Source organism: Hypomesus nipponensis, chromosome 19, assembly GCF_054491055.1.
Source record: "Hypomesus nipponensis isolate SF chromosome 19, ASM5449105v1, whole genome shotgun sequence".
In the NCBI taxonomy this organism is placed as follows: domain Eukaryota; kingdom Metazoa; phylum Chordata; class Actinopteri; order Osmeriformes; family Osmeridae; genus Hypomesus; species Hypomesus nipponensis.
Genome location: NC_140379.1, coordinates 15,916,195 through 15,931,702, shown reverse-complemented (window position 1 = coordinate 15,931,702; position 15,508 = coordinate 15,916,195). Strand labels below are relative to the sequence as shown.

At 47.9% G+C, this 15,508-nt stretch overlaps 3 protein-coding genes across 4 annotated transcripts in view; 1 reads left to right on the top strand and 2 right to left on the bottom strand.

Moving 5' to 3' along the window:
• Positions 1-47: 47 nt before the first annotated feature.
• On the bottom strand, positions 48-8,889 carry copb1 (COPI coat complex subunit beta 1). Of its 2 annotated transcripts, none has more exons than XM_084682574.1 (22): positions 8,770-8,889; positions 8,098-8,249; positions 7,624-7,853; positions 7,053-7,222; positions 6,628-6,742; positions 6,434-6,526; positions 6,063-6,200; positions 5,124-5,243; positions 4,900-5,007; positions 4,628-4,774; positions 4,395-4,540; positions 4,173-4,269; positions 3,649-3,809; positions 3,396-3,516; positions 2,858-3,085; positions 2,444-2,623; positions 2,060-2,204; positions 1,816-1,935; positions 1,537-1,682; positions 1,311-1,400; positions 782-937; positions 48-400 (listed from the first exon to the last, which is right to left on the bottom strand). In XM_084682574.1, the coding sequence occupies exons 2-22, from the start codon at positions 8,186-8,188 to the stop codon at positions 341-343; spliced, it is 2,862 nt and encodes a 953-aa protein (XP_084538700.1). In that variant the 5' UTR covers positions 8,189-8,249; positions 8,770-8,889; the 3' UTR covers positions 48-340. The 2 variants fall into 2 exon arrangements, with proteins under 2 accessions (XP_084538700.1, XP_084538701.1); XM_084682575.1 differs by having other exon boundaries at positions 8,746-8,885.
• A 1,204-nt stretch (positions 8,890-10,093) lies between these two features.
• LOC146247213 (proteasome subunit alpha type-1-like) lies at positions 10,094-13,187 on the bottom strand. The gene is given in 11 exon segments (XM_084682736.1): positions 10,094-10,354; positions 10,466-10,570; positions 10,858-10,937; positions 11,041-11,170; positions 11,262-11,332; positions 11,483-11,571; positions 11,675-11,778; positions 12,410-12,511; positions 12,643-12,650; positions 12,653-12,687; positions 13,123-13,187. Coding segments are annotated over 11 exon segments (834 nt in total). The 5' UTR covers positions 13,173-13,187; the 3' UTR covers positions 10,094-10,294.
• Positions 13,188-14,808: 1,621 nt separating this feature from the next.
• pde3b (phosphodiesterase 3B) overlaps positions 14,809-15,508 on the top strand; it is a 30,361-nt gene continuing 29,661 nt past the window's right edge. Inside the window, exon 1 of the mRNA XM_084682735.1 lies at positions 14,809-14,829. The gene's annotated coding sequence lies outside the window, so the exon portion shown is untranslated. The remainder of the gene's footprint in view (positions 14,830-15,508) is intronic.

Below are 15,508 nucleotides of genomic sequence, written 5' to 3'. Positions count from 1 at the left end.
GAGAAGAGAAAGCAATCTTATGAACACAGAAGAACAAAGACTCTGTATGAACATGTCCATTAACATACATGGTTTATTGAAAACTATAGATAGGCCAATGACATCACTTGCAATGACGCTTAGAAGGAGCCTGTTATCTAACAGATGGTGAAAAACATTCTCTCATACACACATTAAACAGTATTGACGCAACTGGACAGAAAGCGCTTTGTATACCGTGATCAGGGGAGGCAGACACAAGCAATAAAACAGAATTGGAGAGGGAAGCGATAGGAGACATTATTTGCAGGGTCGTCTTGCCAGGGTAGGGAGAGGTTACAGCGCGACTGTTGAAGTAGCTTCACACTGCAGACTTCTTCTGGGAAAGGTTGATTTTGTCACCCAGACTCAAAGCCATGCCCTTTAGAAGAAAAAAAAAGAGGTTGATCATTAATGCATGGCACACTGTAGGAAATGTACTTCTTGGAAACACAGACTTCAATTCGTCCTAGCACCCGAAACCACTCTAGAAAGATTCCGATCATCCAACACATCCATCCATCCATCATCTGCCGCTTGTCCGGGGATCGGGTCGCGGGGGCAGCGACCTAAGCAGGGAGGCCCAGGCTTCCCTCTCCGCGGCCACTTCCACCAGCTCTTCCTGGGGGACCCCGAGGCGTTCCCAGGCCAGCCGACACATTCAAGAGATCTCCCCGTCCCCAGTGGTGGAGCACACGGGCGCTGGTTCCAGGGGTTTGCGGTGGGCCAGGGGAGACCAAGAGAGAGACAAAGAGGCACCCACCTGGCTCTTGGCCCGGATGCGGATGTGGCCGTTGACCGGAGCGTCGGGGCCCAGGTGGATGGGCTTCTCTATGCTCACGTTGGCCAGGGCGTCCTCCCCGAAGATGGAGCGGGCGTACAGGTTGGCCGCCATGAAGCCACAGAAGCCGGAGAGTGCCTGGCGAGGGAGACAGAGAGACGGGAGGGTTTGAGGAGCACGGAGCTTTCACCAGCTATCTAACTGGCTGGTGGGAGCCATGTGATGAGCTAACTGAAGATAGGGCCGTTACAAAGGACGTTTCGTCGTCGTCATCATAATTGCCTGAATTTGAAAGGAAAAGTACAAAGCCTTTTTTTTTTTTTTTTCTGTGTCACGTGCGCTACATTGTTCTGTTCAGAGTGATTGATTCAACCGGAGGACTCTGAAAACGGATTTTAGCAAGTCCAATCCTAATACTATGAAAAAGACAGCGGCAGCACAAAAGTTTGAATCCAAGTTTCCGCGGACAGTCCTTCTTGCGACAGACTGAGCCTCTTGTTGCTCCCGTTACCTTCTCAGGAGTCAGGCACTTCATGTTGGTGGAGCCGAGGATGTGGTGGAGATAATCGTTCAGATCGGTGATGTTGGTGTTCACCGTCACCTTCAAAAAACACAGGAGGTTCCTCTCAGTACGGACACACAGAAACACCATGGAAAGTTTGCAGGTCCCTCGGAAACTAAGGCCCATGGATCCACGAAGGCCGGGGCAGGGTTCATCCCAGAGTCCACAAGCCTACCTTGTTCTCCCACTCAAACTCGGCCCACATCTGTCGGAACTCTGCATCTGTGCACGAGGCGGGCTGGATGTAGTCCATGATGTCAATGTGGATGTCGCTGAGGACCACGCAGTTCCTGTCGCTCGCTGCCCCCGAAACGTCATACACTAAAAAAAAAACAAAAAAAACACACACACACACACACACACACACAGTGAGCACCTTTCACAGGGTAAGTGGAGAAAAAAGCACATGACCCCCAGTGAGACCCCCAGTGAGTCTCCACGGCGATCCTCTCACCGATGTTGCCAAATATGATCCCGTTCTCCGTGGACGCCACTTTCACGTTGGCTTTGATGTTGGCGAAGTCGTGAGGCGCCAGGGTGAGAGGGGACGGCTTCTCCACCAGCTTCAGGTCGCCTGTGGGATCGGAACGTTCCGGTTAGTTCCACAGATGCATGCTGCCCACACACACACACACACGCCGAATGAAGCTGAGGCCGACCGCAGTTGTGGAACCCCAGTTCACCAGTTCACCACTCACCCAGTGTGGCCAGCTCCAGGGTACAGTTCTGGAGGGTGTCGCTGGTCTGGTTGACCACTAAGACGTCCAGCACGATGTCGTACTGGTTGACGTGAACGTAGGCCTCTGCATACACTGGGTCTGAGAATCCTGTCAACTGAGTCACCTACGAAAGCAATGACAAAACAAACAGCCTCAACAGTCACTTCCAATAAATCCTTCATCATTCTGGCCTTGGAATAGAGCATCCAACACAGAAATCTCAGTTCAACCATTTGACAGTTGCTCTAAGCTACACTGCCACCTGCTGCTGGTTTTGGGGTATAACACAGGACTCATTAAAACTCCACCCGCCCATCAGCCACAACTGAAGCGTGCGTCCTGAGAACAGCAGAGGGCAGCTACCTTGTTGAGTTTGGACGCCAGCGGGTCGGCCGCCTCCTTCCTCTGGGTGTTGCCCATGGCAGCCAGCAGGCTGAGCTGGAACTGGTCCTCCTTGGAGGTGGTCTCGTTCTTGGCCGTCAGCTGCATGAAGGAGATGGGGTCGTCCGCTTGCACCGTCACATTCCTCTTCTCAGACTCTTTCTGTGGGCCGAAGGCGGGAACACACACGACACGGTCAACACACAGACGGAAAGCAGCCGGTCGATGATTCAGGCACAGCGACCGTCGGATAGAGGAAGTGAATGGAGTGGGAATCTCTTCCCAGACCGTCTCACTGCAGCTTCCCCACAGCGTAGGCCAACAAGGAAGTGGGTCCAGTATCGACCAATGGATGAGCTCGTCCCCTGCCCCCCCCGCCCCCCGCTCCCCAGTCACCTTCTGCGACAGCTTCTCCTCCTCCATGCGGACGGCCAGCATGTGGGACAGCGACTTGCGGCACTCCTTGTTGAAGATGTCGTTCATGAGGGGCGAGCACTCGGATAGCACCTTGAGGCACAGCGAGATGCGGTCCACGTCGTCGTCCGTGATGGGCTTCTTGGGCAGAGACGACTTGCCCAGGTGGAGCACTGTGGCCATGATGAGCATGGCCTCGGCCACAAACGTCTGGAGGGAAGGAGGGGTGGGTGAGGGAAGGGGAGGGAGAGAGGGAAGCAGACTTCTTAACACCCTTCATAACCTCGGCGCTGGTCGCCCGTTTCACCACTGAAATCAAATCAAATGTATTTCTTATAGCCCTTTTTACACGCAAGCATGTCACAGAGGGCTTCACAAACGCCCATAGAACTGCCCCTCAACCAACCTAAACCCTCAAGGAAGACAAGGAAAAACTCCCAGAAAAACTCCCAACTGAAATTCAGTTGCCGTCGAGCGAGCGACGCGGAGTGAGCGCGGCCGTCGGATGGGCGGGGCTTACGTTCTGTCTCTTCTTGTCTGGGACGATGCCCACGTAGCGCAGAGCCAGCTTGGTGAGGGTGGTGGCCAGGGAGGCTGCCACGTAGAAGTCCCCTTCCATCAGGAAACCCCTGAGAGGGGGTCTGCACGCACACACACACACACACACACAGGCTTCAGTCACACACTCCTGGTCTCTCAGGCGACTTGTACACGGTGGAGGAGGACTCCACATGTGGATGAGGATGAACACTCAGATGGGAGGGTCCCTGTACCTGTCCTCCTCCTTCTTGGACGGTCGGGAGGAGCTGAGGGCGCTCTGGGTCACGTAGGTCCCCATCTCCGTCACCAGCTTCTGGGCCGGCGCCGCGCTCTGCTCCTCCTCCGGCTTCGAATCCCCCGACTCCTTCTTGATCTCGTTCTCCACGATGGGGATCTGGACTCACAATGGAGGGACGGATGGACAAGGCCAGTCAGACGACAGGGGTCACTCGCAACGTCATGCGAGAGGGGGGGGGTGCAGGGGAGAGGGGGGCAGGGGAGAGGGGGGCAGGGGAGAGGCGTGCAGGGGAGAGGGGGGCAGGGGAGAGGCGTGCAGGGGAGAGGCGTGCAGGGGAGAGGCGTGCAGGGGAGAGGCGTGCAGGGGAGAGGCGTGCAGGGGAGAGGCGTGCAGGGGAGAGGGGGGCAGGGGAGAGGCGTGCAGGGGAGAGGCGTGCAGGGGAGAGGCGTGCAGGGGAGAGGGGGGCAGGGGAGAGGGGGGCAGGGTGGACATGGAGAACCTCGGCGGTTGCGGACGTACCTCTCCCAGCGACCGGCGCACTTCCGTCATCACGTTCTGTATGTCGTCCTTGGTGCTGCAGTACTCTCCCAGAATCCACAGCGCTCCTCTGTAGATCCTGTCCCAGAGCGACACATTGGACAGTCACATCTCCTCCACAGAGCATCTTTATACAAATGGATCTGGGACGGGGGGCTTGCGCTTGTTGACCCCAACCCCCCCCCCCCGGTTCTGGATGCTTACTTGACGGTCCGTATGGCGTGGAAGACTTCCAGCATCTTCTCTATGATCAGAGGCCTGAGGCTCTCGAACCTCTGGATGGCCTCGCGCACAAACTCCAGCACGTCGGCCGCCGCCGCCTCGTTCGTGTCACTCAGGAACTCCATCAGCTGTTGGGAGACCACACACACACACCATGTAAAACACACACACACGGAGTGTGAGGTTTAGGAGCGCAGCAGGACCGCGGGGCTCACCACGGGGATGACGTTGGCGGCCATGTCGGGGAAGCGCACGCTGCAGGAGTGCAGGGTGCGCACCAGGAGCTGCCGGTACTTATCCGTGTCCTCGTGCTCCGTCACGTTGTTGGTCTTGATCACCTCCTTCTTTAGCACGATGACCAGCTGAAGCACACACACACACACACACACACACACACAGAGGCATCACGACTCTAGAACTACGAGAGGACAAGTCCACTGAAATCTCCTGGTGAGGAGCTTAGTGGGAGGAAAGGACACACACACACCTCCTCGACGTTGCGGGATGAGACCAGGTCCAGGGCCAGCTGCAGGGTCTTCTTCCTGACCTCCAGGTCTGGGGTGCTCAGGACACGCAGGATGTCCATCACCAGGTCCTGGAGGAGGACAGGGTCAGAGCCAGCAGGCAGGTACCCAGGTTAGGAACACTGAAACAGGACGTCCTTTCGACAGGCTGCCCCCCCCCCCTCCCCTCCCCCGTCCCGGCCTGTACCTGGAGCACGCGCTCGTGGGTGGGGTGCTCCTTCAGCTCGATCAGGCGGTCCAGGACGATGAGCTTGACATTGTTGTCACTCTCCTTGATGATCAGGTCGATGTAGCACTGGGCGGCTGCCTAGGGAGGGGGGGCAGGTACCAGACACGCCTGGGTCACCACGGTACCAGACAGGCTGGGGTCACCACGGTACCAGACAGGCTGGGGTCACCACGGTACTAGACAGGCTGGGGTCACCACGGTACCAGACACGCTGGGGTCACCATAGTACCAGACACGCCTGGGTCACCACGGTACCAGACACGCTGGGGTCACCACAGTACCAGACACGCTGGGGTCACCATGGTACCAGACAGGCTGGGGTCACCACGGTACCAGACTCGCTGGGGTCACCATGGTACCAGACACGCTGGGGTCACCACAGTACCAGACACGCTGGGGTCACCATGGTACCAGACAGGCTGGGGTCACCACGGTACCAGACTCGCTGGGGTCACCATGGTACCAGACACGCTGGGGTCACCATGGTACCAGACAGGCTGGGGTCACCACGGTACCAGACTCGCTGGGGTCACCATGGTACCAGACACGCTGGGGTCACCATGGTACCAGACAGGCTGGGGTCACCATGGTACCAGACAGGCTGGGGTCACCATGGGGTCTGTTCTCAAACGCACAGGCCTACGCTGAATGCAAACTGAACATGCATTATGGAACCATAGCCAATTTCTGCTCCCTGTTTATCTAGCTAGACAGCTAATATGGAGAAAGAAAAATAAAAACTAGAAATTACAAATGAGAAGTTAAAGTACTGCTGACGGGTTTAAAATGGCCCAAAAAAGACAAATCTCAGCATTTGGTCGTGACTTATACATATCCACTTTAACTGAACGTATTGGATGGGTCCAGTCCTGTAGATGTCACTGTGGTCTGCGTTACCTTGACGGCCGTGGGGGCGCTGGAGAGCGTGACGAGGGTGCCTGCGGCTTCGTACTTGACGGCTGGGCTGGAGGACTGCAGCAGGTTGTAGATGCAGCGTATGAAGCGGGCACGCTCGGAGGGGTTGGCATGGCACACCTGGGGACACATGGAGACCCAGACTCACAGCTTGGTTCGGGGTGCAGTAAGCTCTCTGTCACACTGCTGGGGGGGAAAAGGGCTCTACGAATACAACTTGATCGGCTGAAACACACAGTCAGCAGTTGGAGACTTTGGGAAATCATCAAGCTTTTGGACTTTATGATATACTTGGATGGTAACAAGCCATCTCTGTGTGGGCGAGCTTTCTTTTCTCTCGCTGTGTGACTTACCTTGTAGATCAGCTCCACAATGACCAACTGGAGAATGTCTCCAAACGTATGGACTTGATCAATGCAGGTGCTGAGGTAGTCCAGAGCGCGGTCCTGCATGTTCACAAGACAGCACGGTCAGGTGGGCCACAAGCGACATGCTCGGTGGACACTGCAGCAGTCTGGACACAACACCTGGGGGGGGGGGCACTCACCTGGTCTGCGTGAATGAGCATCATGAAAGCGTTTCTCTTGCAGCTAGCGTCCTTCTCGTTGACGAGGAAATCGTGGATCAACTCGGGGGCATCCGGAATGAGATTCTCAAAGTTCCTAAGTGAAACGGAATGTTCCGGGTGAAATTTGTTCTGTTAAAACGGAGAAGCCTCGGACACACAGGGAAAAGTGTATGCCTCTCTCTAAAGGCTAATAGCACAAATGAACATTGACACACTAACCAACTTTGCAGATATTCCTCTTACCAAATCAAAATGTAGCTAGGTGAGATAGGCAACATTCTTCTCATACAATAAGTAACTCGTTAAATGTCAACAGGTGGTTCAATATCAGCAGTGTCATTGTAACTCTTTTCGGATGGGAGCCTTTGGGTGCAAAACACACAAACATATTCAGCCAATCAAACCTGTAGATGGTGTAGATGGCCAGGACAGCGTTGCGGCGGACGTAGCTATGGCGATGCTCCAGGCAGGCCCGGATGGCAGGCATGAGGGGCTCCAGCAGCTCTGACTCCTTCAGCTTGCACAGGAAGCGCAGGGTGGACCCACGGATGAACTCGTTGGGGTGCTGGAGGTCCTGAAAGACAGAGATTTGACTTTTTTTAAAGAAAATAGAAAACGCAGCTTTCGGAAGCCGTGTACTGTAATGTAACATTTCATAAAGAAACACGCCATTATTATTTATGCCTTAATCAACTATGATACAAAACAGGTCTAGGCCAAATACCGATATAAGGCACATCTGGTGAATAAGCCCAACTATAAGAAGACTTTCATCCCTAGTGCATTAGACGTTTGAAATATGATCAAGGTAATTTATTCAGTCTTCTACAATTTTTCTCCTTTTACTTATATTATTGTTATTCACCTCTGTTTGTTTTGTATTGTCTGTTTAAGCCTCCGTCTAAAACAATGCTGTACCCCTATGGGGGATGAACAATAAAGTTTTTTTTTACTGAATTCATGGCTTCTTCCTACCTTCCTATAGGCATCACAGACCAAGATCATCTCCTGCAGCAGCTTGCCATCTGGAGTCGTCTTGGGGACGATCTCCCAGAAGACGAGCAGCAGCTTCTTGATGGTGTGGTCTTGAAGTGGAAGCACGAAGCGGATGATGGTCATCAACAGGCCGGGCAGTTTCTCTCCATTCAGGATCATTATGATCACCTTCTTCAGGGCCTCCGTCTTCGCCTTGATCTCACCCTTTTCTACAGATGAACACATTTACGGTCACATCAATATTCAGAGCGTATCTTCTTAAGTCTGTTCCTTTTACAAAACTGTTCTATAAACACATTCAATAAAGACATTCCTGTATGAATGTTATGTCAAGTGAATGGAGCATGGTAAAGCCAAATTACAACGATGGTAGTAGGGGTCTTTGCTTGAGCAACGAGTTTGAATAATTAAAAGAAAGAAATACAATGCAAGAAATAAACGTAGTGCAGTTACCTAGATCTGCTTTCAAACTGACTTCTGAGGGAGGTTCAGAGTCATTTGGAACATTGATCAAGGTATAACAAACGTTCTCAGCGGCTGTCATTGTGCCGGTAGGATTGTCTCTCTCCTTGTAGAACCCCAGTTATAGACAGTGCAGATGATTCCTGTAAGTACATCAATAATTGTTGAGAAATAATATCCGCAACCCACAATCATATCTAGACATACGAACGACTTAATCTGAACGCACAGCTAATTGCAACAGGCAGGCTTATCTACTTCAAATCAACTTGTTTTGCAGCGACTGTCAGTGATATCCACGTAGACAAGCCTGCCCTGAGTCAAACGCACTAAAGTAGCTAGCTAGCTAGCACAGTTAGCTAATATGTTATTTGACCTCAGTAATAATTCAGATCCATAGCTTAAGAAAATGACAATGTAATATCAGTCTTCGTTATTTGCCCAGTTTGGCGAAAGTGAATTCGAATAACTCCATGACCTGTCAACCATTAGCATCATATCAAGTCAACACGCTAGATTGCTAACTTGCAATAGTGAAAATGGTGGATGGATAGCTAGCTAAAAGGTTTTTTTTCCCGTAGTCTTTATGGTTAACAGTCACTCTTGCACAACTGTTAAACATGATATACATAACATTACCGTAGCACACTTCTATGATCTTACTAAATAGACTTCAATATCCCGTCTCGGCGTGGCACATTTGTGGATGAATTGAATTGCTCGGGAGATGATCCTTCTTCTGGAGCTGCCCGTTCTCCACTTCCCTGTGACGTGGAAGCTTACTTTCAGGGCCACATCACAACTACAGCAAGCGTACAGGGTCAATATTTGCCAAGGCGAATAACACAGATGGAACATAATGCCAGCCGTTTACAGTCATTCACTGTGGGTAGATGTTGTGGCAAACAATCACATACAAGCAGAGGTGAAAGTAGTTTTTATTTCTTGGTGGTACTATGGTACAGGTTTAATGTGCGCGTACCAAAAATTTCACTTAGCCTATTTATTTATTATTTATTTGTTTATTTACTTTATTATAGTGTACTTATCAAGCATTCACTAGGACTTCTTATCACTCTAGTATCACTCTTTAACCCACCTGTATCTGTTTTTTTATTATGAATAAATTGCAAACACTTAATTTCAACATTTATCTATTTATTAGCTGAATAGTTAAAACAGAACAGTGGAACAGAACAGGTAAAACACTTAAAATAAATTCCAAAGAGGCTAAAAGTAGCTGTCCTCATCTGCTTGACTTTAGTGATGCACCCTTGGCGGTCAAAAAGGGTTTAAGCTTAGTTTAGTCAATTTAGTAGTATGATCTGACACAGCCCCGGGCTAGCAACAGTACAGAAGTATTGTTATAATAAACAGAGCTGTCGGCAATGTGTTTTAGAAGTGTTTAGGGTGAGGGTTATTGTTTTCAATACAGGTGCACGTTGAGGGTCAGGTAGTCAGGTACAGCACATGCGAGTGCCCAATCGGCAGATAACACAATAACAGTGTCATTGCACTTTACTGCATTGACTATCAAAGGGGCGCTCACAGTTTGTCATTGCATTTTATTCTTAACTAGTCGTCGTCTTGGGGCCGCAAGCAATTGCTTGTTTTGCTTGCCTCGTCGCGACGGGCCTGTGCGTGTGTCGTGATTTATTCCCGGTACGGCGTAGCGGGAAGACATTTGTTACCGGTACGGCGTACCGGCCAGTACCGGCTTACTTTCACCCCTGCATACAAGGCATATAGATTTTTCAGTGTAATAAAATCAATAGCCACTTCTGATTGCATCTCTCAAATTGTGTTAAGTTTACTTACAATAATGTATTACATAATTATTTTATTTGAATGCATGAACCAGTCGAAACATAAATATAACTGGTGCATGGATCTGGCATTCAGACTGCATCTTGATGTGGGTGATTTCAATCATAGTATATCATTATAGTAGACACTAAAATATGTTTAAAGGAAACAGTCTAAGAAGTCAGAAAAAGATGTTTATCTTTAATGACAAAACCCCAAAGCATTATCCATCACAAAAAATCATAAACATAATTAGCATCATGTTGTTAACATAACAAGTGACCATGAGTGGGCCAACAGTGCAATAACATCGGGACAGAATGCAGAACTGTTATCTGCAGTCATAAGAGCTCTGTTGTTTCAACAGTGGAGCAGTTCTTGTTCACAATTCCATGGGCTCATCCGGCCTCTCTGCAGCAGGCTCCTCCTCGGGCTGTGCCACCTAAGGAACATGAACAGGCATATTAGGCATCCACAAGTAAGGATACTGAAGAGAACTCAAGCCAAACTCTAGAGTATATAGCAAATAGTTGATAGGGGAAAAATATGTTACCCTTCTCTGTGGCCTCTCCTCAAGTCCTTCCAAGAATCGGGCCACAGCATCGTCATCATAAATGGTAAACTCCATGTCCTTGCCAACAATCCCAACAGAAACATTCTGAAAGAATAGATATGTTCAGTTTATGAATCCCTCAATCTTCTAATCAAATCAAATTTATTTGTATAGCCCTTTTTATACGCAAGCATGTCACAGAGGGCTACTGAAAAGAGAAGTCAGGCTTTAATCATCTCTTGCTTTAAATCCTTTTTTATACAGACCACGATGGAAATAATGATTATCACATGCAGCGCTTCATTGATGGAGTCTGTTTGACTTGCATGCACAGAGGAAACCGTAGGAATGATTTTTTTGGGGTCAGGGTAAATCATGCCCTTTGATTTTACCTTAGTGGTGAGATCTTGCTCTGCAGGCAGAGTTTCTCTCAGACCACGAAGTCCATGTTGGACCAGATCATTTAGTTCACCTTCAAAAAAAGAAAGAAGAAAAATCATTTAAACACAACTTAAACAACCAATAACCATGTTAGGAAAGTCAGGAGTCTGCTCAAAGGAAAAGATAATGCTCACAGTCCAGAAACGCGTCCATGTTTCTTTCCAGGTAGGTACGTGCTGACTGGGAGCGAGCCCCAATGGACATCGCCTTGCAGTCAAAGTAGTTGGCAGAAGGACAGGTCTGGAAAATGTGTGGCCCCATATCCTAAAACAGAGCCAGCAAAAGTGTCAAATTACATTTCTTACGTTCTTGTTATTTATGCGCATACACAAACAAATTAAAACACTGATCTTACGTCATATCCAGCAACGAGGAGTCCCACGCCATAAGGTCTTCTTCCATACCTCTGGGTTGGGATCTGGGTTTCTGAGAACGGGTCAAGGTAGATGTTTCTGTCCCGCAGCAAGCAGGACATTTCAAAACGAGCTGCCAGACTGATCATTCACGTTTCAGACACAAACTTATTGAATGATGATATTTCCCAAAACAAAATGTCAATCTTGGAAACAAGGATACTACTTCCAATGAGAGACACCAACCGAGACGCGGGGAGTGGACGGTCAAACACAAACCTGGAGTCCAGGCACTCCTGACGCATGAAGTTACTGCATGTACAGGATGGAATAACAAGGCATTCACTTCTGTCAGACCTCAGTTAACAGTAACAGGAATGTCGTCATGGCAATCAACAGCAGAAGTTTCCCTCACCACAGAAGTCTTGCATCGGCAGTCAGGCCAGCAATGGAGATGCCTACATGACTGTCAACATGGAGAATTTTCTTCTGATGAGCAGCCAGCTCCGACTGAGCTCTCTGTGTAATCGTGACAAAATAGAATTCTTAACAGATGCTTTAAAGGGCCATGGTAGCTACAGTAAGACCCTTAAGTTAGTCTATGTTTAGCAGGTACCATACGTATATGCATGTTCACACCTATGAGCCAGAACATTATGACCTCTCACAGCAAGTCACGATCCATATCCAAACAAGGGCACATGGTCAAGTGTGGCACAAGTCAAGGAACATGTTTATGATGGTTACGGGAGGAATGTGTCAACACAGTGCATCACATCCTGCTACGTGTGGGGCTGCCTAGCCACACACCAGTCAGAGTGCCCATGATGACATCTGTCTACCAACAACAAACACCTACAATGGACAAGGGAGCATCAGAACTGGACCTGGGAGCAGTGGAAGAAAGTTGCCTGGTCTGCTAAGTCCTGTTCTCTTTTCCATCACGTGGATGACCATGTACATGTCCATCTTTTACCTGAAGGCACCAGGTCCAATCCTCTGCAGGTCGGCACTGTTTTGGCGGCACACGGAGGGCCAACAGCATTTTAGGCAGGTGGTCATAATGTTCAGGCTCACCAGTGTGTTTACATGTGCTTGTAAACTGTAAAATAATGTGATAGATTGGGTTGGTTATTGCCAACAAAGCTACCTTCAGAGCCACCAGGACTGCATGCGTGCGAGATTTCAACCCCACAGTGGCAGATCCTTGTTTCACTGCTTCCATGGCATACTCAATCTGGTGGATGCGCCCCTAAAAAAATCAAGTTGAAAATCGAAATCGAGAGAACATTTGAATCACTCACAGTTGACTTTAATTATGGTACTTGCAATGCTTCAACATCATTGTTGACGCGATGCCAAGTAGACGCTGTTATGTATTACCTGGGGGCTCCAAACTGTGACATCGTTGTCATATTGATTGCGGAACTACAACAGTCAGAGCATAGTCATAGAACATTTATTAGCAAACTAGGCATCCCATCAGCTAGCTTGTTAAGCAAATGTATCACAAATCTCACAAAATGCATGCAGCCAGCTACCGTTTGTAATCATAATGATAAACAGTTAAATTATTGTGAATAAATAATGCCATAGTTAAAACATTGCGTTAGTTAGCCTTTCCAGTTTCTGTTTGAAAACAGAGAAGGCTATATAGGTAGCTAGCCTAGTTAGCTTGCTTGTGCTAAAAAGCTTAGCTACTCATATTAGTTGGTTAGTAGGACACTAAGTTAATTCTAAGTCAGCTTGAGCGGCGTGAATTAAATTCTTGGTAAGTCATGTATCACATAGTTTAAAATGGTGTTATATATGTGTATATTTGATTGTTGAAAAAATGTGTCTAAACTGGAATTTCATTCTCACCATGATTGAGCTCTCACAGCATCAGCCGCCCGGATGTAGTTGGCTAGCATGCTCAGGATAGATTGCTAGCTAACAGATTGGCTGACTGCCAGGTACGTCACATCCTACATTTCCTCTCCCCGGTTGGTGATATACAGATCAATTTGTTTTATATTTCACTCATGTTTCTGACAATACGTTGCTACCATGGTTGCTACCTTACATTTTATTTGTATGATGGGTAAATACCACATTTATAAAACAAAATACCTTAAATGTAAACCTAACTATAAAGTTTGCCTCTGATTTACGTTTACTATTGTCTTTTTTCCTGTATCCCCCCACTTTGTGTTTGTTCTCCAATGTTTGTACTTTTTCTATTGAATTGATGTGCTAATATTGTAAAGAGGAGATGAACAAAAGAAGAAGAACAAGTCAGTGCCACAGATCATGTCCGTGTCTCCTTCACCAACTTGTGAGAGAGGCGTTTAGAGCGATCACTTTGGTGTATATTTAGGCTATCATATCTTAACCATGGCAAAATATACGTAATGTAGCTAGGTAAGTGCACAAGTGCGTGTACACCTAGGGAACGTCTTCGCATGGGAAAAGTTATGAAACATGTTTTGCACTGCTGTCTCGGGGGAGCTTTAGAGTGCATTAGCGTTATGTAATTTCATTTTACAAACTCAATGAAAAATAGTTGGATGAGTTTGATATGACCTAATTACTCTCCTTAGACCAGTTGTGGAGACATTGGAACACACCTCCTTGTAATACACTGATGTAGGCCTATAGTTATTTAAAACGTTTTTTAACCTTGATCGTTTATTGTGTTGGAGTTTTCTGTTTTTGTCTGAGTGTCTAGACCATCAGTCTGTAATAAAGTTGTATTAAATTGAATAGAATCAACCAGAGGGCAGTAGACACTACCGACAGTTGTCAGTTTATAAGTCTGCAGGCATAAGACCGTATAAACATAGTTTAATAAGAAAAAAAGGTTTAACTTTTGGATTGTGTTTGACATCAATATATGGCAGGAGGCATGTGATGTGTGTGACCATTGCGTATTCCAATACACTGTAATCGTATGTGGACAGTTGTTGAATGACTTGACAGCGTTCCACTCCACTAGTAGGCCTACATTCACTTTCAGTAGCCTAGCTTTTCCAAGTTTAATAACATGTATACCATTACGTCGTACAGTCGCCAGAAGTAACCTGTTTTAACACTGGAACATGTTTTTATTATATTTTATGGTCTGGTTTGTTTTCTTTTTAGGTTTGAAATACACACGACCAGTTTTGTTTGCAGTGTTAAGTGTTAATGCAGAGCGCGTGTAGGCTCTAGTTTTTATAGCAGATTGTCACTTCTACTCTAGGCGGCGACACAGAGTCCCTTTTCTCTAAAAACAACAACATTTCACCCTGTCTTTCTTCTAGTCAAAATGCTTGGGCACGTTTGAGTGACCATGGAGTACATTTGCCCATATTTAGTTGAACGTTGAGACGGCGACAATAGTGGAATAAGGACACTTTTGGGGGAATCGAGGAGCTACAGTTAAAGACATGGCTCTACGCGAAGAAGGAGAGGTTTTGCACAATAAAATCAGGCACCACGATGGGGTTGGGAATGCAAACAGCACAGATAGCTTCAGGAACGGCTATGTGAAGAGCTGCGTCACCCCTTTAAAACAAGACCACCAAAGGGGATTTTTATTCAACGTCTGTAGGTTTTGCAATGAAGACATTCTGAATTCCAAATTGTTTCGAATTTCTGCCCTTTATTTGGGCGCATTCGCTTTTTTGGCAACCTCGTTGCTTATTTCCAGGAGCTTGCAAAGTGACTTCAGCCTTTGGTATTTGCGGACTTTTCTGTCTGGTTTTACTCAGTGTATCAGCCCACTCTTTAGCATAGGCTGTGCATTTTTCTTTTTAACATTCTATTTAAGGAGGAAAAAGAAAGAAAGTAATACATGTTGGCTCGTGTCACTGCCAGCATCATGTTACCTAGGGGACTTTTTGGTTTTGCGGTTTTTGCAGTGGGGAGAAGACCAGCACCAGATACAAATGGTGGGCAGGTTGTTATTTGTGCTGGGTTGTGTGGGTCTTCTAACACTGATACCCACTTTAAAACTCAAACACAGTGTTCTTATACTGGTTTTTGCCAGTGTTGTGTGGTTGGTGTCATTCACCAGCCTCAGCTGTTTGACTCCCCTGTTACGACCCTTCTTTGCATGCTTTGCTGGGGTCTCCGGCTCTCTTTTGGCGCTCTGTTTTGATCATTATTACCCATCGAGGGACGCACCGAATAGGATCCACAGTTCCGAGGAGAAAGTCCCAGTGATCAGACCCAGGAGACGGTCCAGTTGCGTTTCTTTGGGGGAAACGTCGACAAGTTATTATGG

Excerpts from the sequence above, each read along its gene's own strand:
- copb1 (XM_084682574.1), bottom strand. The coding sequence starts at position 8,188 with ATGACAGCCGCTGAGAACGTTTGTTATACCTTGATCAATGTTCCAAAT. Across the intron at positions 6,527-6,627 it reads TGCTCATTCACGCAGACCAG|GACCGCGCTCTGGACTACCT; the intron begins GTGAGTGCCCCC and ends GTGAACATGCAG. Across the intron at positions 3,810-4,172 it reads TGCGCCGGTCGCTGGGAGAG|ATCCCCATCGTGGAGAACGA; the intron begins GTACGTCCGCAA and ends TTGTGAGTCCAG.